Raw genomic sequence first — 25293 nt, 5'->3', positions numbered from 1 at the left:
ATAGTACAAGATGGGGATGCTCGTCGGAGACCCGTCGCGCGTTCCTTACTTCTACTCCCCTATCTAGCAATTCTTGGACTCTGTGGCCGCTCGGATTCTCAGGTCCCTTCCCCCGTCAGCGGGTTCCGGGCACGGCGGCGAAGCCGTAATATTAGTCAGTCTTCGGTCAGAGCCGGGTGACTGAGAAAGCCCACAGTGCCACCTGTAGCGAGGCCTCGGCCAGGGCATTTAGAGCGGGGCGGGAGCAAGCCAACTACCTAAAAAGGCGAGGTTGCTGCAACAAACTTCTTCAGCGACCAGAGACCCGACTCTTGACTCGTCCCCCCTTTTGAAACAGCCGCGGCTATAATCGTCGGCGCACCTTCTCGTCAATGGACGTTCTAACCCCCCCCCCCCGCTCCCCCTCTGGAACTCTGTAGAGAGGGCGAGGAGCAGGCCTTTGGACACAAATGCAGGCGTAAACAGCCTACCTAGATACCCTGGTACCCTATACATACTTCGTCCTCGAAGCCATGCAGTCAACACCGTCACCCGCGTCAGTGACGTCACACATCACAGGTATCCGGATCATCTTGATTTACATGCAGAAGGCGTCATGCCTGTGCTCCGTAGAGCCATCTCGATTACCCATCTTCGTCCTATCGGGGCATCTCGCTGGAAACAGTGGACCACAGGTCGCCCGAGCCAACCTGGCCACGGGTCGCCTCCGTACAGCACGGTGTGCTCACCACGCTCAAGACCCCGCTGACCGGCGTCTAAGCCAGCTATGTAATATGGACGATTACAAGTATATACAGTATATGCAATATATGCAAATGCAAATCATGTGCGGCATCAAGCCAACTCCTTTTCCCTTATCCAAACAAACGCCCTCTCAGCCCGGCGCCCAGTTGCTGAAACTGCTCGCCGCCGTTGACCCTCCCAGGCTGTAGGGCACATGGCCCGAACTGCGGTCCATGCTGTTGATGTTCATGAAGCTTGGTCGTACCAGCCTCGAGAGCCTCGTCCTGAGATCCACACTCCGCACGCTCTGCGACTCCGAGTCGACGCTGGCCCTTGGCGACGCCACCAGCGTCTCCCTGTCGGCTTCCACCGCCGCCTTGTCCTCTGCCTCTTCCCACACCTCCTCCTCCTCATCCAGCTCCGCCTCCTTGTACCGCAGCGGGGGCAAGGAGCCGAACTTGTACGCGTTCTTGGTCCCGGCGCTGAGAGCCTGCTCCGCGCGCATCTTGGCCATGTGCCACTGAATCCAGTACATCTGCTCGTGTTCACGCAGGTAACGCCGTCCGTGGAAGCTGTGCAGCACCACTTCTCGCGACAGGAGCCCAAGCCGGCGCCGGTCGTCGCTCCTGTCGTACATGCGCTGCGACAGCCACTCGACGTCCTCGGCCGAGATGTCCTCCGGCAACCCTCCGACCCCGCTCGTCTCGCCGTCCTCCGTGAACCGTGCCCACGGTCCGACCATGCTGAGTAGGCTCAACTGCGCGCGTGCGAGGGCCACGGGGTCGTTGGGGGCCACCACCTCTCCGTATCGCTGCGCCGGGTCGTCCGGGTCCGTCACCACCAGCGCCGTGGCGCCCACCTCGGTCGCGACAATGGGCACGCCTGCCAGCGCCGCCTCGCCAATGGCCAGCGGCAGCCCTTCCGAGATGGACGAGTTGACAAAGAGCCAGGCGTCTTTGAGCACCTCCTTGGGCTTGCCGAAGCCTGCCAGGATCACATTCTCCGACAGGTTGCACTTGACGATGAGCTTGGCCATTTCGAGCGCGTACGATGGCTGACGGTCCTTGGCGCCGTACACGAGCAGCTTGTAGTCGTGGAACCCGTAGCGGTTGACGATAATATCGGCCGCCAGGATAGCCGTCTTGATGCCCTTGATGAACTGCACATTGGACAGCATCACCGCCGTCGGCGTGTCGGTGCGCACCTTGTCGACAGGCATAAACGAGTCCATGTTGCTGATGCCGTTGACAATGGGATCAATCTTGCGCGCAAACTCATTGCTGCTGCAGAGCTTGCCGCTGTCGGTGCCGATTTCAGTTTCCCACATCCTAACGATTCGGTCAGCACACATTCAACATTCAAGCAGAGCAACAAGCCAGCGTGGGGCCAGCACGAGAGCAAGGAAAAAACGTACGGATTAAAGAGCGACGTGCACGGCACGACAATGTCGGCGTGAAAATAGGCCAGGCGACTCGCCAGCCGGATTCCCGCCAGAAGCATCGACTGTACCGGCACGGACAGCTCGCACTGCGCCGGGCTGATGTTGAGGCAGCTCTCCCGCCACAGGATGGCGTGGTCCCAGATGCCAAACGTCACGCCGCGGCGGTACTTGAGCAGCATGCCAAAGAGGCTGCTGATGCCGTGGTGCGTGCTCTGGAAGACGCGGGGGCACTCTTCGGGGATGTTGACGGAGAAGATGAAGAAGTAGGCCAGGTAGATGCCCAGCGCGTCCTTGAAGTCGGCCATGCTGGGCCGTTGCATGTCAAAGTGCTGCGAAGGGTCCGTGATGTTCTCGTCATGGTAGGGGATGAGCCACGCCTCGGCCCATGCATCCTCGACCACCTTGGAGCTCCACGTCTGGTTGTAGTCCTTGTGCTCGTAGTACTTGGACATGGAGAGGAAGACGTTGGTGTACTTGACGAGGTCAGCGCGCGAGTAGCTCTTGGTGCGCGCCCCCTTAACAAAATCCTTGAGTAGGGGAATGAAGACGCCCACCACGTCTCTCTGCATGTCCGTGTCGCGAATCTTGTCGTCGACTTGCGACTGCGTCATGTTTTCCATGAGCCCGTGGTAGGCAGTCTTGCCGTCAAGACCCCACAGCGGCAGCAGCTTGAGGGACTGCACGTTCTTCTCCACCTGGAAGCGCGGGATACCAAAGTCGTTGGCACACTCGGCCAGCACGTGGTTGCGGATCGTGCTGTGGCCGTTGACCAGATCTCGCCTGCAGTTTGACACGCCGCCCGGCGCCTCGGGCCAGCACCCAATGTCGTTGACGATGACGGACAGCCGGTCCTGCGTGTCCTTGTAGGCGTCTTGCGGCCGGTTCGTGACCTCGGTGGCGTCCCTTCCCAATCCCATCGCGTACAGGTCCGCGGTCCTGATGGGGAGTAGGCAGAGCTCCGAGATGTCCGTCTCGATGTCAATGGCCGACACGATCTGGTTAATGTCGTCGTCCAGCGCCTGTTTGGCGTCTTGGAACCTCCCGCGCTCGCGGGCACGCCAGTACTTGCGAAGCAGCGGCTCCCCGCGGATGATGAGCTCGTCCATCCAACAAACGGTAGCGGCGTCGAGACCGCCGTTTAGCCAGCCATTCCACAGCTCGGTTCGGATGCGCCAGGTGGGGACGGAGAGATGGACCTTTCTCTTCCACAGGTGCAAGGGACTCCAACGCGACGCCATGGATAGCCCATTGCCTGCGTACTGCCTCATGCGCTTCACCTGGAGTGGCCTGTGGTGAATGAGCACGTCGTCCCAGTCAAATGACAGGTTCTTGGGCTTCTGGAGCAGAAAATCTTGCTCAAAGGCTAGTCTGGGCTCCTCGGCGACGGCGGTCCTGTGATTATTGTCTCCTTCCAGAATCGTCGTGCTGACGGGGTCGCGGCGGTGGCGATACTCGAACTCGGTGACGAATCTCTTACCGTTGATGACCCTGACGATGCGGTAGACCTTGTCCGACGGGATCCAGTCATAGTCGCCAGCGCCGGTCTTGGGGGGCGGGCCCCAGAAGACGGACAGTAGGTCGCTGGACCCCGATTTGCTGACAGGCATGAAATCCGCTGCGAGAATGTTGGCGTTGCCCTTGGGGGTCGCCTTGTAGTGGTAGCAGAAGTTGAGCATCGACGAGTCGCCCAGGGTCAGGATCCCGTGCTTGATGCGCCCGTGGCAGTCATAGATGCCAATGGTCCTGTACTTGTCGCCCACAGCCTCCTTCGACTGCGGCCTGCGCTGCCAAACTCGAGCGCCGTAGTTGTAGGTCGCCATGGTGCCGTCTCCGTCTTCGCGGCTGGTCAGGCGAAGGTGCTCATCGTACCTGGCTTTGAAGGCCGGCTTCTTACCCTGCGGAAGGGTTTGCGGGAGCCCGTCAAATGCCTCGACAGTCATGTGGGCTTGCTCGTCCTCGCCGCTGGTCGCGAAGGCGGTGACAGACTTGCGGGCCTGGTCCATAACGATGGCGTTTCCCGTGATTTTGCGCCGCTCACCCTTATGCGCAAGCCGGATAATGTTGACGAGGGTGGGCCGGTGATATACAAGCAGTGCATAAATCAACGAGTCCTTCAGCTTTCGGCACGCCTTCCACACGAGCAAGGTAGGAAGGAGGATCAGACGGCCGCAAAACACATTGCGCAGGCTATACCAGAGCTCTCTCTCGACGTTGGCCCCTCCGCCCGAGATGACGGCTATCCATTTCACGATGGAAAGGGGAACCGCGGTGAAAGCCCGGACCAAGGGCTGCAGAACGTTGCCTGGTCCCCGCCGACCGTGGACTCGAACGGGCTTCAACTCGGCAGCGGGTTCGAAGGTGTTGGGACCATCACCATCGGAGAAGAAGACGGTTGACATATACCTCTCTGTGCAATTGTGAAAGATGTTGAGAGAGAGATACAGATGGAAATCGACAGTCTGTATGTCGATGCGCTCCTGCGACGTCCACTCCCAGAGCTCTTCGGAGAAGACAATGGGCTGCCCCGTGATGCGAGAAATGATGGCTTCTCTGCCGCTCTGGGGGATGGATTGCCAATCAGACTCAACATCCACGTTCCAGCAGAGATGGCGCATGAGCTCGGGGTTGGATTTGCGGATCACACGCTTCAGATCGCTCGCATCCCCGGACGCCAGCTCGACCTCGATTCGCTTGGAGACGGTGGTTGTCTCGTGGATGAAGTGCTCGGCCTGTACCGCTTGAGCGTGCGACCGCATAAGGTCGACTCGGGTCACATGGTAGAGCACGGCCTCGGCAGACACAGTGGCAAGCAGCGAATGCCATGAAGGCGAGCGAAGCTCCGTCTTGCCAAACAAGCCGACCTTGATGACGAGGACTTCGCCATCGATCTGACTCAAAGAGCAAATGTCGCCCAGACCAGACGAGGAAAAGCTCTCACGGTCGACGGCCAAAACCCGGACGCGGCGCGCGTTCCACATGGCGATGGCGGTGTCGAGAAGCTCCTCTGACCATGGGGCTTCCTTGGCCATGGCGTTTTGGTGAGCAAGACTTTTGTGTAGAAGCTGGCCGATCCTCTGCGCGATCAAGGAGCCATCCTCATGCATCGCCGTGACCCCGTTGGCCTTGCGAGACTTGAACAGGGGCATCTTCGACTCGGCATCGGCATCTGCCCTGAGCATCGGCTGGGCCCAGATCTCTCGATCCTGGTTGGTCTTGCCGGCACTGCGGGTAAGCTTCGTGGTGCTGGGCGTGGAGAAATCGCGCCAGGCCCAGGCAAAAGTCCCGAAGGCCGCCAACACGGCTGCGCAGTTTTGGGATAGAACATCCGAGTAGAGCCAGCCGGCCGTCGCGGGGACCGCGTGGAGGACACATCCCAGCACAAAGCCGACAATGGCAGAAGAAAAGATGATGACGATGTGCGCGTGAACGTTTGTCGTAAAGCAGCGGTTGAACTGGAAGACGATGACACATGTGTAGCCGAGGACGTAGAGGTAGTACAGCGTCATCGTCTCGGAGCTCTCGACAAAGACCCAGAGGAGGAGGGTAGTGGCGCCGAAGACGGCGAGAATCTTCAGGAAAAGCTCAGCCAGGGCGCTCATGAGCGTCCTGCGGCGCATCCTTTCCCAGTCCTTGGCGACTGTTTGCGCGTGGTAGAAGTCGGCAAGCGGTTCCTTGGACGAGGTGAAGCGGAGGCTCCAATACTTTTGCAAGACAACGTCCAGGATCATGACGGAGAAGCTGAAGTACAGGATACAGAAGCAGATGCCGTAGCGGGCGCGGGAGTCAGTGTAGAGGCTGGCATGGGGAAGCCGGGCACCCATGATGACGCTCACCCAGCGGTCCATGAGGGCGACGAGGAACAGGCCCAAGTTCTGTCCAATGTCGTAGCGGGCCATGCGGAAGAGAATGAAGACATTGTGTTCTTTGAGGCCTCGCGACAGCTGCTGCTGCTGCTTCTTGGCATCGCTGAGCTGGGTGAACCAGCCGCTACTGAAGGTGGGCGGAAGGCTGCCGTCTGGCACGGCCTTTTTGAACAGCCAGCCGACGTAGGGCATGCCCTTGGCCACACGACCGACAAGGGCGTCGACCATGAGACCCGAGGTGACGGCGTCTCGCGTCCGGCGGCTATAGGACGAGACGGCCTCTCGAAAGGCATCCTGAGCATCTTTGCCGCGGACCTGCGACGTTTCCCCGGAATCTGGGCCTGACTCGTTCTTGGCCACGAACCATTCGAGAACGTCCTTGTCGGAGAAGTCAGGGATATTACTCATCCAGCAGGACCACTCGTGACACAGCTTACGGTGCTGGTAAATGAGGGCGAGAAGGAAAGTGTAGATGATTGGGAGATATATCTTAATGTCGTGGCCGTTGACAAAGGAGGAGATGAGGGGCGACAGCAGGAGTAGGGGGATGTTGCGCCAGACGACGGTGCGGCCAGATGTCATAGGGCTATCTTGCTGATGCATGGTCGCAAGGATGCCAAGCAGGTTGAGGTAGGTGGTGATGCCAAGGAGGAAGGCGACGAAGATGAAGCCCACGGCGACAGAGTAGACGAGGGAGAAGACGACGAGACCGCAGGCGGCTACGGCGAGGGCCAGGACAAAGCCGCCCGAGAGGCGCTGGACGTGAAAGTGAACCATGTTGTCGTAGGCATAGTGGGCGAGGTAGTAGTTGCCGGTGCTACCGACCCAGCCAACGATACCGGCAGAGAGGAGGAGGGATATAAGCAGGGCGTAGACGGCGGCGCGGAGGTGGTCCGGCTGCATAAATGCAGTCATGAACATGCCACGGCCGATAAAGGTGAGCATCACGACATCGAGAATGGCAGGGAGGCAAAAGATGGACATGGCGCCAAACTCGGCGAAGCGCGTCTTCCACTTGTCGAGCTTCTCGAACATGGTCGTCTGACCCCCAAGCGTGGCTCGCCACTTGTTGCGCTTGGCGACGCTTTCGGTCTGCGGGCTCGACTCGAGGCTCGAGTACATGGTCATGATCTCGTTGGTCCGGTCGCCGGTGTTTGGCACCCGCCCCTCGAGGAAGAGCCGGTAGCGGTCGTAGATTATCTCGCCCAGGTCGCGCGGCAGGATGCCAAAGTAACCCTCGCACTGCGAACCCAGGACCCAGAGCTCCGAGAAGACGGCTGCTTGGTCGGGCTGGAGGAAGAGCGGGCAGCGGTCGGTAGCCTCGTTGTAGACATCCTCAAACGCCGCTCTGCGCAGCACACCGAAGAAGACGAGGGCGAAGAGATCGGTGTCGACGTCAACGTGGCTGTGTGGGCTTGAAGACTCGATGTCAAAGGCTTGGACGAGGGCGCCGGTGAATGCGTTGAGGGGCTCCTTGTCCCCGTAGAAGAGAGCGTCGCGAACGGCTTCGTCGACCAGGCGGTAGAGCTCCATGATATTCTCAAGAGGGGGCAGCTTGTGGGCGCCGAGCCGTACCAGACTTTCGAGCCGGACGGCAAGGGCGTCGCGCATGGTCATGGAGCCATCGAGGAGCTTACGGCCATATGTCCGCATCCGCAACGTCGTCGACGTCTGGTCAACGAGCAGGAAGCGGCACAGTTCGACCATGGGCTTCCTCAGAGGCCCGTCAAGCCGCGCCACCTGGATCTGCTGGAGCAGCTGGAGCGTTTCCGCCCGCGTTGCCCTTTCGATGCCAGCCTTGATGCTCATGGGCAGACCGCTGAGGGCAGCGGCACTGCCGGTGCCAGTCTCGAGCAGGGCTTCCGAGTGGTACCGCAGGTCGCGGGGCAGGCCGTGGTGCGCCAGCCAGGTGTGAAGAACGGTGGCTGCATCATCTGGCGCCTTTTGCGAGATGAATATGTCGACACAGAGCCTTTTATCAGGGTCTCGAGTCTTGGAAACGCCCCAGAAGGAGGCATCTCCGTCGGGCAGTCGGAAGCCGGTGTCCAGGCCCCTGTAGACACGAATATGCTGCGACTCGAGGCCATTGACGAGGTCCTGGACCAAAGGGCCACAACCATCCAATGCGGCGAGCGACCGCAGAGAGCCGAGAAGCTTGAAGGAAGCTACACTGTTGACATCGTGCAGCATGTCGAGCTCCTTGAGGTGCTGCTGAGTCTCGACGATGGCGACGTAGTCTTCGTGGGACGGCTCGGAGCAAATGGAGTAGCAGCCGTATGGCGAGAGGGTATTGCCGTCGCGTGACGTGTTCCAGAAGTCGTCACGGCTCGGGGCAAACGAGACGTACTCGGGCGGATCACAGTACGCCGGCTTCTCCGACTGCAGCTTACTGAGCGCGAGTGGCAACGGCTCGTGACGCAGAAGCTTGGGGGCGCCGGGGATGATGGAGCCGAGCTGCTTGGCTTCGAGCGGTGCCATTGGCGGCGGTGCTGCTTTGCCATCGGGGATCCAGGTTTTACGCTGCTCCGCGGTCCAGCAGCTTTGCAACTACACTCAGGGGTCAGCCACCAAGACAGCAATAGGAAGGGAATTTGACAGCCTCGTTCACCTTTGTCACGTCCGGGCGCTTCAGATACTCAAAGGCGCTCAATGTGCGACTTGCCGGGACCGAGGGCACTTGCGGGTCCGAGCCCGAGTCCGAAGAGGCGTGCTCGACGACGGCGCCGAAATGGTCGGCGAGCTTGACGGCTCGGCGGACGATGGACGGATGCGGCCGTTGCCTCCAGAGCTCGAGAAAGCCAAGGAAGAAGTCGGGCCTGGTCTCGCGCTCCTTGGCGCACTTGGCCGTGATGTCACGGAGCCCCTTGGCCTGAAAGTAATCTCTGCGCTGGCCGTCTGGGAGGATGACGGCATTTTCGACGACGATGCCCGCGGCGTGCTCGAGGCTGATGGAGTCGAGGATGCGCGAGCCATCGTGGTGGAACAGGAGCAGGGCCGAGACTTGACTCGAAGACAGTCTATGCAACAGCTTCTCGACTTGCTTCGGCTTAGTGGAAGACGAGGCGCGAAGGGCGAGGCCGGCGAGGTTCCCGTCCACGCACATGGACACCAGAACCGCCGTGGTCCGCTCCAGCTGGGCATCTCGGAGGGCCTCGGGGCCGAGGTCATCAAGGTTGACGCAGGCCAGGGGCCTCTTTGGCGGGAGTACGGTGCCAATAGTCCAGCGGGTGGATTTCCGCGCGCCGACGTCGTCCTGGTCGGCGCCGGGCGGAGAGAAGTCGAGGGGGAGGACGGTCAAATGGTAGGGCTCGTGATGCGGTTGCAAAGAGCCATCCGAGTCCGATTCATACGGGAGAGAAGTGCTCGTGTCGCAAGTTAGGGGAGCAGTAGTCCCATGGCCATCCAGGTCTTTGAACTGGCCCCCTTTGTTGCTTGAACTGTTGCCCGGTGAGCGTGCTGCGATGGAAAGGGGAGGAAGCTCAATATCTGCAAGAGCGAACATACCGTGAAGCCCCGGCAAGCTGTTTGAGCCTGCTGCTCCGCAGTAGCAGGAAGAGCCATAGCAGGAGAGGCAGGGCAAGGGCAGCTGTGCCGAGGACGAAGTTGACGACCTGGTAAGGGGACTGAAAGCGGCGGTCTGCTGGGACGATGTTGTTGCAGTAGACATCAAAGGTTGACGAGCCGCACTCCTCGATGGTGGGATCAAAGGAGTCGGGCTGAAAGAAGGAAGTCATGCTAGCGAGAGACTAGAGACGGACGACGGCCTCTGGCGACATGAAGACGAGACGCACGAAGGCGAGGGGGGGGGGATGGGATCAAGGGTTGCCCATGAGATTGAGTGTGTGTGTAGGCGGCACCTCTATCCTTCTGGGCTGGAAGGCATCTATGGGCAGCCTTGGGCTGTTGATGAGTACTAAGAGAAACGACGACGAGAGTCAAGTCCAGAGGTGCAAGGTAATGCTGCTAGACGGCCACTATAATGCGTCCCCGGAGGGCCCCTGGAGGAGCGCTGGAGGCAAAGCCACTGTGGGTGCTTCTAGTCGAGGCGCTACCAGCTCCGTAACCCACGGGCTCTCGGCGGGGCATTCCAGTGAGGCACCATGACCTTTCTTTCTTGTCCCCGCCGCACAGCACAGCAACGACGCAAAGCTCGTCGGCAGGCCGCACCCTCGTATGTCGATAACAAAGCCGGCGTGGCGTCGCCTCGACTCCAGTCGCTACCGCCTGATGCAGTGTCCAAGGGTTGGCGGTTCCACCCGTGCACGCTCCAACCGAGGCGAGAAAGAGACTGGGGAAACGTCTCCACGCCGCCAAGCTCTGCCGACAAAGACGATGCGCGAATCTCCGGGGTAAAGTTCAACCCAAGTTTGAGTTGCCGCAAGCAGGCCTAAAAACGGAGCTCATGATGGAGGCAGCTGGAGTAGGGGAGACGGCGTCTGGGTCGTGTTTCAGGTCCAAGCGGGAGCGCCATCGCGGCGGAACTCTCTCCCCGTCTCCACGAAGGCCGCATGGCTAACCAGCTTTGCGCAGATACGGTAGCTAGCCGCAGCCGGCCGAACCTTGTCTTCGAGGCTTGGGTTCAGCCTTGAACGGACAAGTAGACGACAGATGGCACCTGAGATGGAGGAGGTGTCGTTGGTCTGCCCAAGGCCAAGCGCCGTTCAACTCCGACTCCACTCCCTCAAGCCCCGGTCCCTGCTGACGATACGCCCGCTGGCTACGGTTCCTGTCCCCTGCCTGCGGGGCCCACGTGGACGGCAATGGCCATGGAATCCATCCGTCCCTTTGCCCTGCATTCTCGGGCCTCTCTCCGACGGCGGGCCCACGGGCAAGGCCTGCGCCGCCGTTCCTCGGCTGCCGGCGTCCAAGGCAAAAGAGCAAGCGGAATTGAAGCAACGGGCCGAATCAGCTCTCCAAGCATTGTCCTTTGACTGCTTTGAGGCCCCTGCCAAGACAACAGCTGGAGCCAGGTCCCGACTTGTGCGGAGCGCTCCAGCGGCTTCTATCTTTGGCCCGTCCACCATTCATCAATATCCCATGTCAACAAAGGGAATGACGTCGGCTCCTCCTGTTCGGTGATCAACGGCCACGACGTCAAATCGTCAACTTTCGACTCCTGTATTCCGCCGTTGCCCCAGCTCAACAGCTTCGTCTTCGTCTAGGCGCGTCCTCAATCAGGCTTGTTCTCATCTGTCTATACGAACTGCGGACAGCATCGCGACATGACATTGCATCTATTGGAGCGTTCCACTTTTGCCTAGTTAAGCCGTTAATGCTTTCAACACGAGCTTTCTCGCGCCCACCCGTGGCGGTTTCAATTGGCCTGAGCGGCTGGGCTCGGGTGCGCACGAACATCGACGGTCAACTATGGGGGAGGGCTTGAATTCATCTCCAGTCCATACGGGGACTGGCAAGAGGCCTCTCGTAACCCGTACTCGTCCTGCCGCCAGTCTTCGCCCTGCGGCTCACGCCCATCGATGTACTCACAACTCGAGACACACCCTCGTTTCACCGCACGCTCCAGGTTGATACGGGTGCTGCGAGGAAAGCTCATGCCACCACGCCAGCCGAGGTTAAGTGGCCGGTGCGCAAAGCAGAAGACAGAGATCCGGGATGCCTCAGCGGAGCCATTGCCTCTTGCACGGCTGTCTATGCCAACTTGTCGGCTCGCAACGCGGCAAGTCTGTCACGTCGGGAGCGTTCTCTCTCTCCCCGTCAACCTCCTAGCAATCGGGTTCCGTTGAGTCTTTGCGGTTCCCGTATGCTCATTAGTCCTAGCAAGCTCACGGCCCACGTCTATGCAGTGGTGGGTTCCATTGTCTCCGCTCGATGCCTCTCTCCATCTACACACTCCGGCTTTATAGAGCAGTCTCCCTTCCCACGTCTTCGACGAGAAATCCCATCTTGGACTCATGGCTTCTCGCTCGTTCTGATATAGCCAAATATCTTTTTCGTATCCCTCGTTTGCGTCTTTATTCCTCCGTATCTCTTATTCGTTCCTCTCTCGACGGTCCGATCCTACTTGCATACCCTGCCTTTCATCACAATCCCTTGCTCTGCGATCATGCCTGCCCACTCCTGCACGGGATCCCAGGCATCATCGGCCCAGGGAACGCCTCCGAGATCGCCCCAAAGCTCCCGTCCCACCACGCCCACCTCGGGATCCGAGGACGGCGAGGGTTTCTTGGGACTGGATGCGAGCAGCCGCAATGCCAACCGAAAATTCATCCTCGTTATCGGCGGCCTGGGGTTTATCGGATCCCACACCTCTCTAGAGCTGCTCAAGGCAGGACACAGCGTGGTCATTGTCGATAACCTGAGCAACAGCTTCGAGTCTGTCTTCTCCCGCATCCAGATGCTGGCCGCCCACCACTACCGGGAAAAGGGCGGCGACATGCCGGCCCTTCACCTGCACAAGATTGACTACCAGAGCAAGGCCATGCAGTTTCTCCTCGACATGTACTCCATCTCCGAGGGCTTCAAGCCGCAGCAGCACCCCGGCGCCCCTGACCACCAACAGCCTGCGCCGGAGAGACAGTCACGGATCAGGGGCGTCATCCACTTCGCCGCCTACAAGTCCGTCTCCGAGTCCATTTCCCGGCCAATCCAGTACTACCGCAACAACGTATGCGGGCTCGTGGACCTAGTCGAGTTGCTGGGCGAATACAACATTCGCACCTTTGTCTTCTCCTCGTCGGCCACCGTGTATGGTTCCAAGGCGGATCAGGGACGGCCGCTGCGAGAGGAGGATCTGGTCCACCATACCGAAGAGTACGTGGACGGCGAGGGCCGCAAGACGGTGGCCGAGCCCAAAGTGGTCGGGTTGCAGAGCCCCTACGCTCGGTCCAAGTACTTTTGCGAGGCCATCCTGGCCGACATTGCACGCTCGGATTCGGCCTGGCACATAGTCTGCCTACGCTACTTCAACCCCGTCGGCTGTGACTCCTCGGGCCTGTTGGGCGAGGACCCCAAGGGCATCCCCACCAATCTCTTTCCCGTCATCACCCAGGTCCTGACGGGCTCCCTCGGAGAGCTCAGCATCTTCGGCTCCGACTGGGACACGCGTGACGGGACGCCGGTACGCGACTTTGTGCACGTGTCCGACGTGGCGCGCGGACACATTGCCGCGCTGGCCTCGGACGTCGACGCGCCCTTCCGCACCTACAACCTGGGGTCCGGCACGGGCACGACGGTCGTTGAGGCGGTGCAGAGCCTCGAAGCCGCGGCGCGCCGGCCGATTCCCGTGAGCCGCGTCGGGCGCCGGGACGGCGACGTGGGCTTCTGCGTCGCATCCAACGGGCGGGCGGCGCGGGAGCTTGGCTGGACGGCACGCGAGAGCATCCCCAAGTGCGCCGAGGATCTGTGGAGGTTCGTGTCCAAGGCCCAAGCCGAGGCGACGTGAGAGAGCTCCTTGGTCCTCTTCTCACATGGTGGCGCAATCGGATTACGATATCTACGTTTGGCGAGGCGCAAAACGAGCACGGCCGTTGGCCGAGGCATGGGCCTTGGCGGTTTTTGGGAGACTGAGCTGTGTGGCGTTTGCTATTGGGGCAAAAGGGGCAGAAAAGAGCAGTATAATGCAAAATATGTACAACACATACCCTAATACGACATGCTGGACTTGGCTGGATGCCTTTTCCTTCCCTTTGCCACCACAGCAATAGGTGGTAGATGCTATCCTGCATAGATGTGAGTTACACTTGGAAAGACCGCATTCTCCCGATATCATCTCAATCAGAGAGTTGGATTGTAGCTGTAGGTAGGAGTCGAGGCTGAGCGTCCAGTATGGCGAACTCCCCTTCTTCCACCCATGCGAGCCCGCGCTCGTCCTGCCTTTCATCTGACAGCTAGGCCGCTGTTTCTTGGAAGCGGAAATAGAGCGGCACAGCCACATGGACGAGCGGCGATCTGCCCTTTGTCAATCTAGGATGAAACAGGACAAGGGCTTTGCCGCCTCACCGGGTGGGCTAGCCTGGGTCGTCGAATTCCTTTGACGCCATCCTCGCGCACGGTTGCCGGATGTGGAAGTTTAAATGCGATATTCTTGCAAGTTCGTATTTCTGTAGATCATTGTCAACCACGCCAGAGATGGGGATGCGGGAGGAGATGAGGAGCAGCACCTACCTCTCCAAGCTGGACATGTCTTAAATTCAAAATGGTAGATCAACAAGAATCACGTCACGCCTTGACCCTAGGTTCGTCGAGGCCGGGCCATCCTGGGATCAAGCCAACGCCCCGGAACCTGGTTTCGGGCATGGGCAATCCATTGGCTTAAAAATAAGAAGAAGACAATGAACTCGGTACCGACAAACCGGAAGAAGCGCGTGTTGGGTGCTGTACCGAGGGACCAACAAAGGCCGCTATCGTCTGTATGCAAGGGCCCGAGACATGAATTGCCTTTCTTTGGCCCGACATGGCCACCCTTTATTTTGACATTCAATTGCCGTTATCCAAGAGGCTGCGAGCCCGTATTCCTCGGCGCAAGTCGCTTCGCACAGGCGCCGTGGTCGAAAGCCCCCGAGCTTGGACTCGGGGGCCCCCTTTTCCGAGACTGCGCCATACCGGCTTTGTATAACTAATTCGTCCGGTTTGGCAAGCCTCCCCTGCTTCACCATATCTCGCTCTCGCTATCACTTTCTCGCTCGCGCTTCGTCTGGGAGTCGTCGAAAACAGTGCGTGATTCTCGTCCATCGAGGCCCCGTTCACGTTGCGCTTAACCCCCCCCCCCTTCTCCCCCTTTTCCACTTCCACTACCGGCAATCAAGCCAGCGGAGATTAAGCCCATCTCTCCAATGAAAACACCATTTGTACTCATTCCGCTGTACATATACCCATTGGAACGGGCATGGGAGCCGCTCCTGGAAGCGGCGCGGGCACACCGCGAGGTGCACTTTGTGGCCATCATCAACCCGGATAACGGGCCCGGGCGCGGCCGGCTGCCCGACGGGAGCTACACGGCGGCGCTGAGCCGGCTGGCCGAAGAGCCCAACATCAGCACGCTGGGCTATGTGTACTGCAGCTACGGCCAGCGCGCCGTCGAGGCCATCCAGGCCGACATGGACATCTACCGCGGGTGGTGCCGGCAGGGCCAGCTGGCCGTTGGCGGCGTCTTTTTCGACGAGACGCCGTCGGACCCGGCGTATGTCGAGTACATGGCGACGCTGGCGCACTACGCCAAGGAAACGTGGAGGCGGGACATGGGAGATGGGGAAGGCCACGGCGGCAGGGAGGCGACGGTCGTGTACAACCCGGGGGTCGTCGTCGGGCCGGGCTTCTTCTTTCGGGGCGCTGACTACGTCGTCGTCTTCGAGGCCTCCGAGGATCAGTGGAACCGGCTGCGCAAGCTGGGCCAGGACCTGCGACGCATGGACGACCGCACGCGGCCCAAGGCCGTTGCCATCATTCACTCGAGCCGCGGCGGCAGCAGTGGCTCCGGGGCCAGAAAGGTACTCAAGCAGACGCGGTCCCTTGGCCTGACGGGCGTCTACGTGACGGACCAACAGGAAGGGGGGTATACGAGATGGCCCGCCGCATGGATGAAGTTTGCAAAGGCCGTATCGCAATGCTGAGGCGGCCTGAGGAAGACGGAGAAGGTGTTTCAGGCCCGGGGGGGTGCTGAGGGGGGCAAGGGTTCAGCTGAGCTCAGACCGATGTTTCTGTAAACACTTTTCAAATAGCGCACCGGGTGGAAGAGCTGGGGAGAGTGTGGCAATGTGGCCAAGGATCTCATATTGCATCATAGTTTGCCGCCCAAGGGCCGTCTTGTAACTGCTGTATACGACGTATATACTGCCTCCCCCTTTTCACTTACATAAACGTGCTCATGCAGGAGTGCTGGAAAGCACGAGGTAAAACCGTGGCAGCGTTCTTGGGGAATTGACTCTTCTTATTATGACTTTTTGTGAGAACTTGTTGTGAGAACTTGTTACAGGACTGAAGGCTACCACTAAATAAAGCCGAGGGTAAATTAGAGGAGCAAAAAGGCGAGGTGAAAGAATACGATATGAATAGGACATAACCTTCAGCTGCTGGTCTTTGTGGTAAACGTGCTACCGCCGCAGTACTCAACCCAGCCATCCAAATCCATCTTCTTGATGACGGTGCTGAAGCCGTCCGAGTCGGCGGCCTTGCCGGCGCGGGAGCAAATGTCGCCCTCTGCCTTTGTGGCGTCTTTGGGGTACTCGATGTGGAAGACGGGCTTGCCTGCCTTGATAAAGGGGGCGAACGTTGCGCACTCGCCATACTGCACGCACTGCTCGTTGACGGAGAAGGCGACGGCGTCGAGCACGTCGTCGATGATGGAGGCGGCGTTTTTGAGACCCGTCGACATGTTGTACGAGGCGGCCTCGCGCGAGAGGAAGCGCACAAAGTCGGCGGCGCCCTGGGCGGTGAGGTTGAGGCCGTTGTCGTTTTGCTGGGCAGGTGTCAGCTGTGTCTGTCGCTTCTACACGCACTGAAGCATATAGGCGTATGTGTGTATGTGTGTATGTGTGTGACACAAGGGGTGTAAAAACTCACGTAGCCGTCCACGTTATCCGGGTCAATCGCATCGCAGCCCTTGTTGGCGGCAACTTTGATGCGATCCTTCATGATATCCCTCACACCCGGACTCGACACGTTGACCCAGCGCTCGCCTTTCCAGCCGTCGAGGCCCTTACCAAGGTCCGCGTCGGCAAAGCGGTCCTTGTCATCGCGCCAGTCCTCACGCGACCCGGCACTGAAGTAGCACACAACCTTGACACCCGCAGCCCGCAGCGCAGCGACAGTGTTAGCGTCATTGTCAAAGACGTCAATGTCGAGGATCTTGACGTCGGGCGGCATGACGGCGGCGGCGGCCGACTTGGGCGAGCCATCGGCCTCGACGGCCTTTTTGAGCACAATCTGCCACGGCTCGCCCACGCCGGGCTTCCACACGCTGGTGCGGTTGGGCGCAATGCCGCCGTCGGAGCCTTCATCGTCGCCGCCGCCGCGTCCTCGCGTCAGGCCGACACCGAGACCGATGGCAAGGCCGATGACGATGAGGACGGTGGTGGCGGCGAGGGCGATGATGGCCTTGGTGTGCTGCTGCATCCAGAGAGGGCGCCTGCAGCCCTTTTCTGTCTCGGCTCCATCGCCGAGCCTTGGTTTTTCCAACATCGAATGGATGTAGTTGTGGTGGTGGACTTGGGGATGGCTAAGTGACGGGTTGCTCGGGTGCAAAAAGGGACGGGGAGTCCCAACACCGGGATTAATGCCGACGTTACATAAGCAGATGGATCAAGCAGAAAGAAAAAGGAGAGACCCGGAGAGAGTGAAAATGGAAGCAAAAGCAGACAAGAGTGACGACGATATTTGGGCGCGAAGACGAAATTCTTGGTGTTGCTGTTGGTTCCGGCCTCCCTCTCCGCCCTTTGTTCTTCACTGAGCCCCCCTGCCCTATCAATAGACGGGCTCTGCTCCAACCAGAATAGCCCGAGCGGTCCAGGGGTGTGCAGGAACAGGCTCTCACGTGCATTGCTTGCTGGCTCCCCCCCTGGAACTAATAACGATCAATGTCTCTGTACAGGGCGCTCGAGTGCGGTCTGGACCACGGCCAACGAGGTGGCTCCTCGGTTGAAAGCATGGACGCCACGTGCAGAGTCCACAACGCCACACGGCACTTGACTTTTCCTGTGGGCTTGGGGAGGGTCGCGGTTGACGGTGAGCCGCAAAGAATGAGGTGGCGTTGATGCTGTAGATAAGTTTCCGAGGTACGTACCGAGCATGTACAGATGTTCTTGATATAAAGTTCTCGTTTAGGTACGTTACAGCCACGTTGGCGTTTCTCCACAGCCCCACCCACACGCCCGGACAGACGATCGTCTAGCTTGGCTCGGCCGGAGCCCGCCCCGCACCACCGAGGACCCACTTAGCCGGCCGGGCTCAGCCCCGGGGACGCCGGGGCCACCCCTCCTGACAGGCTGGGCCCTCTTGTGCTCCGAGAACAACGGCCCCGGCCAACGCCCAGGAACAAAGGCGCTGGCTCTGCACGGACCGCAGCACGCGCCAAGCCCATTCCGCGCCAAATAGAACGGATAGGAAATAAAGGCAAGATCCCGACCCCTCGAGTCCATCTCGCCAAGCGTGGGGCGCCGCCATGCTGTGCACAGTCCCCTCCGCATCTCCTCCCCCTTATCCCTCCACGAACCAGGAGAGCATGAAGACAGAGAGCCCTGTGTGCCGTACCCGACCCACTGCCCATCACAGGGCCCCGGTCTGCTCTCTGCGCGCTCCCAGGCTGCCAGAAAAGTAACTTTCTTCGATAGGGGACCACCGGCCCAGCTAGCACATTCCCGAGCTACTCCGTTCTGCTCCTCCTCCTGCGCCTTGCTTGCTTCAGGTCTGTCCAGAAAGGGACACGATGGATGACTGTGCGGGAGGGCCAGCTATAGTTCCAATGCGGGGAAGAGCATGGTGAAGAGCGGCAAGGCTAGCCCAGAGCTCTCTCTCCCCCCTGTCCCCTGGCGGGCCGACGCGATGGCATCCCCGCGCACCAATGGCAAAGCTCCAGCATTGGCCCAAAATAGCTCCGCGCAAAGGGCGACCTAGAGACTCATCAGCTATGCCCGAGCCTGCTCACGTCCCCTTCCCTAGCATGTACGCGGCTGTTGGTTTACTCCCATCTGAGAGCCCGTACATCCAGGCTTCCGTCTGGATAAATAAAGCTCAGCGTCGCCACCCATTACAATGAGTGCCCATCACGGCTTGCCTTCTGTCTCTGCTCCCGTCAACCCGCAGACGCCTCCGTCTTTGCGTCTAGCACTCACTCTCGTTTGCCATTCCGCGCGCCACTTCATGCCTGTTGGCTCTCCTTTCGTTTATTCTCTCGTCAAACACACCCCTCGCTTGTGTCCTTGACGTTGTAGTCACTATGCTCAGTCGAGCTATCCCCGGCCATCTGGCCAGAGCCTTTACCCTCATCGGGGCGCTGACCGGCCTCGCTGCCGCCGCCAACTCCGTCGACAGCACCGTCCTCATCGTCGCTCGCAACGACGGCGATGTGGCCAAGGCCAGCTTCGGTCTCGACGGCTACGGCATCCCCTGGGACAAGGCTCTCATCTCTCAGGGCGGAACCAATCTGCCTGCCCTGAACTCGTCCGGCACCGAAGGCCGCTATGGCGGTATCGTCGTCATTGGAAGCGTCTCCTACGACATGGGCGGCGGGCGCTTCGCCAGTGCCCTTACGGACCAGCAGTGGAACGACTTATATGCCTATCAGGCGGCCTTTAGGGTGCGCATGGTCCGTCTCGATGAGTTTCCTGGACCTGCCTTTGGTAAGCAATACCGCAACTGTTCAGTGCCGAGACCAAGGCCGATTAGTCGGGACATGCTCGCTGACTCTGCTTCATAGGTGCCAGTACCGTCATCGCAAATACTGGCTGCTGCGATAACAGCCAGGAACAGCTTATTAGCATTACCAACACCGATGCATTTCCCGGTGCCAATCTCAAGGCGTAAGTGCTTCCTTGCTTCGCTCCGCCTCCCCAAAGCAAGTTGGTCAGTTGCTGACGCCACCAACACAGCAATGCCGGGGTGAGCACAAAGGGACTCTTCCACTACCCGGCCAACATCACGGAGCCGGGAAACACGACCGAAGTTGCCGGCTTCGAGCCAGCCGGGTCCTTTACGTCCAAGTCGACGGCCGCCGTCATCAACAACTTCAACGGGCGCGAGCAGATGGTCTGGTTCATCAGCTGGGCGCCCGAGTGGTCGGCCACGTCCAACTTCCTGCAGCACGCATACATCCACTGGATGACGCGCAGTCTGTTTGTTGGCAAGCGCAAGGTGCACCTCAGCACCCAGGTCGACGACGTTCACCTCGACACGGATTTGTACCGGCCGGTCAACACGACGTTCCGGCTGCGGACAGGCGACCTCGAGGCCCACGTCGACTGGCAGAAGAAGCTCAACGCCCGGCTGCCCGCCGGGTCCAACTTTTGGCTCGAGCTGGGCCACAACGGCAACGGCGACATCATCAAGGCCGTCGAGAAGCCCACGGCCGCGGCCCAGTGCAGACCCGCGCGCGCCGTCGACTACGAGTCGCCACCCGACATGCCGCCGGGCCAGCTCGAGTGGAAGAAGCCGCCGGGGACGGGCGTGGATCTGTGGCCGGCCGATTTCACCAAGTACGGCTGGAGCGAGGCGTGCGCCAAGCTCGACGACCTGGCCGCGTGGTTTCTCAACACGGCCAACGTCAACGCCTTTGCGCACGTGTCGCACACGTTCTCGCACGAGGAGCTGAACAACGCCACGTACCACGACGCGTCGCGCGAAATCTTCTTCAACCAGGCGTGGCTGAAGCAGCTGCGCATCGACCAGGCGCAGCGCTTCTCGGCGCAGGGCATCATCCCGCCGGCCATCACGGGCCTGCACAACGCCGACGCCATCCAGGCGTGGACCGACAACGGCATCAAGTTTGTCGTGGGCGATAACACGCGGCCGGTGCTGCGCAACCCACAGAGCCAGTTCTGGGCGCTGCCGAGCAACGTGGAGAGCAACGGGCGCGAGGGCATCCTCATCATGCCGCGCTTCGCCACCACCATCTACTACAACTGCGACAAGCCCGACTGCACGCTGCAGGAGTGGAAGGACACGTCGGCCGGGCACGGCGAGTTCAAGGACCTGCTCGACGACGCGCGGTCGACCAACACGCGGTACCTGCTGGGGCTGCAGGCCGATCCGTACATGTTCCACCAGGCCAACATGCGGCAGACGGACATGGAGAGCAGCACCGTCGGCAGCGAGACGGGCAAGATGTCGCTCATCATGACCTGGGTCGAGACGATTGCGCAGGAGATGTACCGGCTGACCAACTGGCCCATGACGTCGCTCAAGCACGACGACCTGGCCGGCTACTTTACCAGCCGCATGACGCTCGACGGGTGCAAGCCCAAGGCCAGCTACGCCTACTCTGGCGACGGGCGCTCCATCGAGTCCGTCACCGTCACGGCCTCAGGGAACTCGTGCAGCGTGCCTGTGCCCGTCACCATCCCGGGGGGCGTTGCGTCGGCCGATGGCGGATCGCCGCGGACGGACAAGGTCGGCAGCGAGCCGCCAATCGTGTGGGTGACGCTGTCCGGGTCGCCGGTGACGCTGCGCCTGGGCTCGCCGGTCAAGGTCTGAGGGTATCAGGATCCAACGATGAAGGATGGGAACGGATGCTTTGGTCAAGTTTTTTTTCTTCATTGGCAACGGTCTGGAGTCACCGTATGTAATAATCGAGACGGTTGCTTGCACAAAAAGGGGCGCCAATGGCACGTCTTGTACGGGGCACTATCCGGGGTTTTTATTCTATTACTTATTATTTTATGCACAACTTAACTTTTTGCCCCATAGCCTCAAGTCTGGAGCGAGGAAATAGGGCGTAAAGATAAAGAGTCCTTTCCTTCCTTGAAGATGTCTTTCTACAAGCTTGTCTTTCTGGACTAACCTCGTGCTAGTTCTCAATCGTTCTAGGTTCTAGCACTATCATGATAAACCGGGGCCTCTGCTCTGAAAACAGGCCGGAAGCGTTCATTCCGACTGCAGTTCTGCTGCGACTGCCTTTGCCCAAAGCCTACTAGTAATGACCGGCCCTTGTTGTTCTGCTCGCGTATGAACGGCTCGCGCTGGGCCCAAGGGACCGGCTGGTTGCTTGCATTCGCTGAATGCGCGGCTATCCAGTCTCTTTCGCCTCCAGCATCAACACCATTCATATTGATGTATAGTCGCCCAGAGCTACGAAGCAACGACTCAATTCCAGGGCCTTCTCGGCTGCCCAACCATCCCATGATAGACGGCCGAGACGGGCGGCAACAGTATGGCCGAGTGCCGGGGCACGTTGACGGCCGCCCTCGGGTAAGGCACCGAACCCTTTCATTACAGGCTTAAAGCCTCCAGTTCTTGACAAAGCCATCATGTTACTAACAGTCCTTGCAAAAGCGGGCTGGTCCTCTCGTGCTTTATCCTGTCCAACAGATACTATACCAGCGCTGCTTTTGGTTTGTCAACTGCTTCTCTCGACGCCTCACCAGGCTAACCCGCCACTCCCTAGAGCGTCCACTTCATCTCAGTCTTGTTACTCTGCTGTTGACAAGCGGTGCTTTTCAGCTGTTGCGTCGAACCAGACCACCAAGTGAACCGCCATCATCTCTCGCCAAGGGGCCTCCGCCGCTCACTTCAGTGGCCACTTGGACCAGTTCGGAGCGCGTGTCAGACCCGATCCCAGCCACAAACGGCCTCCTTGGCCGTGTTCGACGTTCGTCTCCCCAGCTAACCATCTTCGTTGGCTGCGTTGTCACGCGTTGTCTGCTTTTCGGGCTGGTCACCCGGACATCGCAATGTGCTTGGCCCGGAATCGAGGCCCTGCTGCCCCTTTTCTCACTCCTCCGCGGGCTCATCTATCCAACCAATGCGAAGCCCGCTGACCTAGGAGCAACCAATCCCGGGAAGCCTTGTCGGCCTGCTCGGTCGCCTCCGGCAATCACGTACGCCTTATTATCCCTAGGCTGGGCGGTCTCTACCATACTGGCTTTGTCTTACTCACGAATCGAAACTGGAACCATTTGCCCAGCCGGGTGGCCGTGGGCGCGGCTCACAAAATGTGCCCAGTTCGGCATCTGCGCTCTCGACGCCGCCGCTCTTAGCTACGGGGCCCAGCTTCGCAACCGCGACGTTGAATCTGGACACGACAGCTCAGGAAAAGTCGCCACGAGCTTGGTCGCTGCAGTCGGGTGCCTTTTCTTCCTTTGTTCCCCGTTCTGGATCGCACGGCAAGGTCTCTGCCTGACGTTCAGCCTCGGCTCACTCGACCTTCGCGACCTCGTGGTTGACTCGCTGCTTGCCTCCATCGTCTTAGTATCCGGCTTTTTACTTTTGGCAGACTTCCATCCAACAAGCATTGCCCTATTAGTCTCTGAGACGAGCCTATTTGGCTACTGGTGTCTAAACTTCAACTTCCCATCTGGGCACACGCCACCGTATCCGTCTTTGGACGACTCTTCCGCCATGTCATTCCTGGCTGCCGTCCTTGCTGCGCTGTTGTGGTGTCTCGCCGCCTCTCCGAGCCACGCTCCACGAACTCGTGTCTCCCGGCTGCACCGTTGGCTGCTGATCTCGCACGCTGGATTGGTCGTCTACACCCTGGCCAATTGGAAACTGCTATCAGCTCCATCATCCGACCCATCTATATCCCAAGCCATCGAAGCTCTCGTGGCATCTGCTCGCAGTGACAGAGCAGCTTGGGCCTCTCAGGCTGCCTCGAGCACGACTCTATCAGAGGCAGTGGCAGAGTACAAGAGGCGTCATGGGATGCCGCCGCCTCCAAACTTTGACAAGTGGTACGAGTATGCTGTCAAGAGTAAATCATCCATCATCGACGATTTCGGGCAGATTTATAACGACATACTTCCGTTCTGGGGCGTCGAACCCTCGAAAATCCGGGAGAGCACAGCGCGGCTTATGTCGTACGGTCATATCGAGATGGGAGGCTTGAGCATCCAAAATGGCACCATTCACCAGTCTCCTCACATTCCAGGGACACACCGCTGGATGACAAACATGGTTGAAAAGATGATTGAGCCTTTTGCCCAGTGGCTCCCTGACATGGTGCTTGCCATAAACTTGGCAGATGAATGTCGGGTTTCCGTCCCGTTTCAAGACATGGAAGCTCTCAAAGCCACCGCTCAAAGCACCATGTCACGCGTTGGCGGGAACAACAAGACTGCCAAGGCCAAGCAGGCGACCTGTGGACCAGACGGAGAGCACGGGTGGTCGTTTGATTTTCCCGAGTCAACGCCATGCAATCGCAAGGGTGCAATCAGCCCACGGCCAGCCACACCAGATTTAGTTGATTATCACGGAAGACAGGTATACTACGACTGGATAGCTTCCACATGCCCGCCAGGCTCTGCCGCACGGAGCAGCCGCTGGTGGGACTGGAGCTCGGTCTGCTCAGCCTGTCTGGCGCCGCACTCTCTCATGACGCGCGAAGGAGCCATCGTGGCAAACAATACGCTGGCCCACGATCTCTGCCACCAGCCTGATGTCGCCAAACTAGATGGTTTCATTTCGTCTCCCACCGTGCTCATGGGCAGCAACAGACTGCTGCCGGTCTTTAGCCAATCTCGAGTCGGCGGCTTCTCTGACATTCTGATTCCTTCGCCGTGGGACTTTGAAGACAGGAGCGCATACGTCGATGAAGAGGACGTGCTCTGGTCTAACAAGACCAACGGGTTATATTGGCGCGGCTCGAGCACCGACGGCTTTGCGGCGCGGGGTCGTTGGGCTGGGTTTCTGAGAGCGAGGTTCGTTCACGAGGCATACCAAAGGGCAAAGGGAATGGACAATACGGGTTCGCAGGATCAGCTGCGCATCAATGTCTCTTTTGTCGGAGACATACCGAGGTGCAATTATGTCGACTGCGTGGAGGAGCTGCATACTTTCAGGCAATGGACCACCGTGACCACGGACAGGAGAGAGGCTGCCCCTCAGGAGTCTCCCGCAACCGGGTTGCCCTCGCCATTACCCTTCAAAGAGAGCTGGCACTTCCGACACCTCATGGACATGGACGGAGCCGGGTTCAGCGGGCGATTCCTAGGCTTCCTGCGAAGCCACAGCCTAGTCTACCGCGCTGCCCTGTTCAAAACGTGGTACGACGAACGCCTATTCGGCTGGCACGACTACGTGCCGGTGGATGTGCGACTGGGCTCGGGCTTCTGGAGTGCGCTCTATTACCTTGCTGGTGTCTCTGAGACGACGTCATCCGGCAAGCTAGGCGCCGACACGGCACGGAGGATGGCAGAGCAGGGGAGAGAGTCGGCGTCGAGCGTCTTGAGGCGAGAGGACATGCACGTCTACATGTTTCGGCTGTTGTTGGAATGGGGAAGGGCGACGGCCGATGATAGAGAGGCGTTGGCGTACAGATAAGACTAAAGGATAAAAGGCAGAGAAGAGGTTTCTCGGGCAGGTCCTAGGTATAAAGAAGCGTTAATAGAAGCCTTTATTAAAGTCTATATAAAATAGAATATATAAGAGTCTTTAACTATTATAAGTTATAAGCTTAAGCTACGGCCTAAGCTATATAGTTACGTATAGAGGGCCGGATCCTATATATATATATAGGCTAGCCGTATATAGAAGAGCTCTATATAGCTTATTAATATTATCTTATAGATAGCACTTATATATATACCTCTACCTACTCTATAATAGTATAAGCTATTAACTAATAGATCTAATAGATATCTCCTTAAAAAGGGTGCCGCTTCC

General features: G+C 59.3%; 6 protein-coding genes across 6 annotated transcripts; 4 read left to right on the top strand and 2 right to left on the bottom strand.

The window, feature by feature from the left end:
• Nucleotides 1-874: 874 nt before the first annotated feature.
• HRG_03537 (glycosyl transferases group 1 domain-containing protein) lies at nt 875-9761 on the bottom strand (the record flags this gene model as incomplete). Its single annotated transcript, XM_044862008.1, has 4 exons — nt 875-2051; nt 2138-8574; nt 8636-9464; nt 9532-9761. The coding sequence occupies 4 exons, from the start codon at nt 9759-9761 to the stop codon at nt 875-877; spliced, it is 8673 nt and encodes a 2890-aa protein (XP_044723034.1).
• A 2330-nt stretch (nt 9762-12091) lies between these two features.
• Nucleotides 12092-13429, top strand: HRG_03536 (NAD dependent epimerase/dehydratase family domain-containing protein; the record flags this gene model as incomplete). The annotated part of the gene is made up of 1 exon (XM_044862007.1): nt 12092-13429. One exon carries the CDS (start codon nt 12092-12094, stop codon nt 13427-13429), a length of 1338 nt encoding a protein of 445 aa, XP_044723033.1.
• Nucleotides 13430-14819: 1390 nt separating this feature from the next.
• HRG_03535 (spherulation-specific family protein) lies at nt 14820-15596 on the top strand (the record flags this gene model as incomplete). Its single annotated transcript, XM_044862006.1, has 1 exon — nt 14820-15596. The coding sequence occupies one exon, from the start codon at nt 14820-14822 to the stop codon at nt 15594-15596; it is 777 nt and encodes a 258-aa protein (XP_044723032.1).
• A 452-nt stretch (nt 15597-16048) lies between these two features.
• Nucleotides 16049-17163, bottom strand: HRG_03534 (glycoside-hydrolase family protein; the record flags this gene model as incomplete). Its single annotated transcript, XM_044862005.1, has 2 exons — nt 16049-16441; nt 16546-17163. The coding sequence occupies 2 exons, from the start codon at nt 17161-17163 to the stop codon at nt 16049-16051; spliced, it is 1011 nt and encodes a 336-aa protein (XP_044723031.1).
• Nucleotides 17164-18916: 1753 nt separating this feature from the next.
• Nucleotides 18917-21168, top strand: HRG_03533 (extracellular serine-rich protein; the record flags this gene model as incomplete). The annotated part of the gene is made up of 3 exons (XM_044862004.1): nt 18917-19319; nt 19397-19499; nt 19569-21168. The coding sequence occupies 3 exons, from the start codon at nt 18917-18919 to the stop codon at nt 21166-21168; spliced, it is 2106 nt and encodes a 701-aa protein (XP_044723030.1).
• A 2166-nt stretch (nt 21169-23334) lies between these two features.
• Nucleotides 23335-24951, top strand: HRG_03532 (putative capsular associated protein; the record flags this gene model as incomplete). Its single annotated transcript, XM_044862003.1, has 3 exons — nt 23335-23813; nt 23889-24428; nt 24471-24951. 3 exons carry the CDS (start codon nt 23335-23337, stop codon nt 24949-24951), a joined length of 1500 nt encoding a protein of 499 aa, XP_044723029.1.
• Between the last annotated feature and the right edge of the window lie 342 nt (nt 24952-25293).

The sequence above is a fragment of the Hirsutella rhossiliensis genome, assembly GCF_020360975.1.
Source record: "Hirsutella rhossiliensis strain HR02 chromosome Unknown scaffold00003, whole genome shotgun sequence".
Lineage (NCBI taxonomy): Eukaryota > Fungi > Ascomycota > Sordariomycetes > Hypocreales > Ophiocordycipitaceae > Hirsutella > Hirsutella rhossiliensis.
This window is presented reverse-complemented; position numbering and strand designations above follow the sequence as displayed.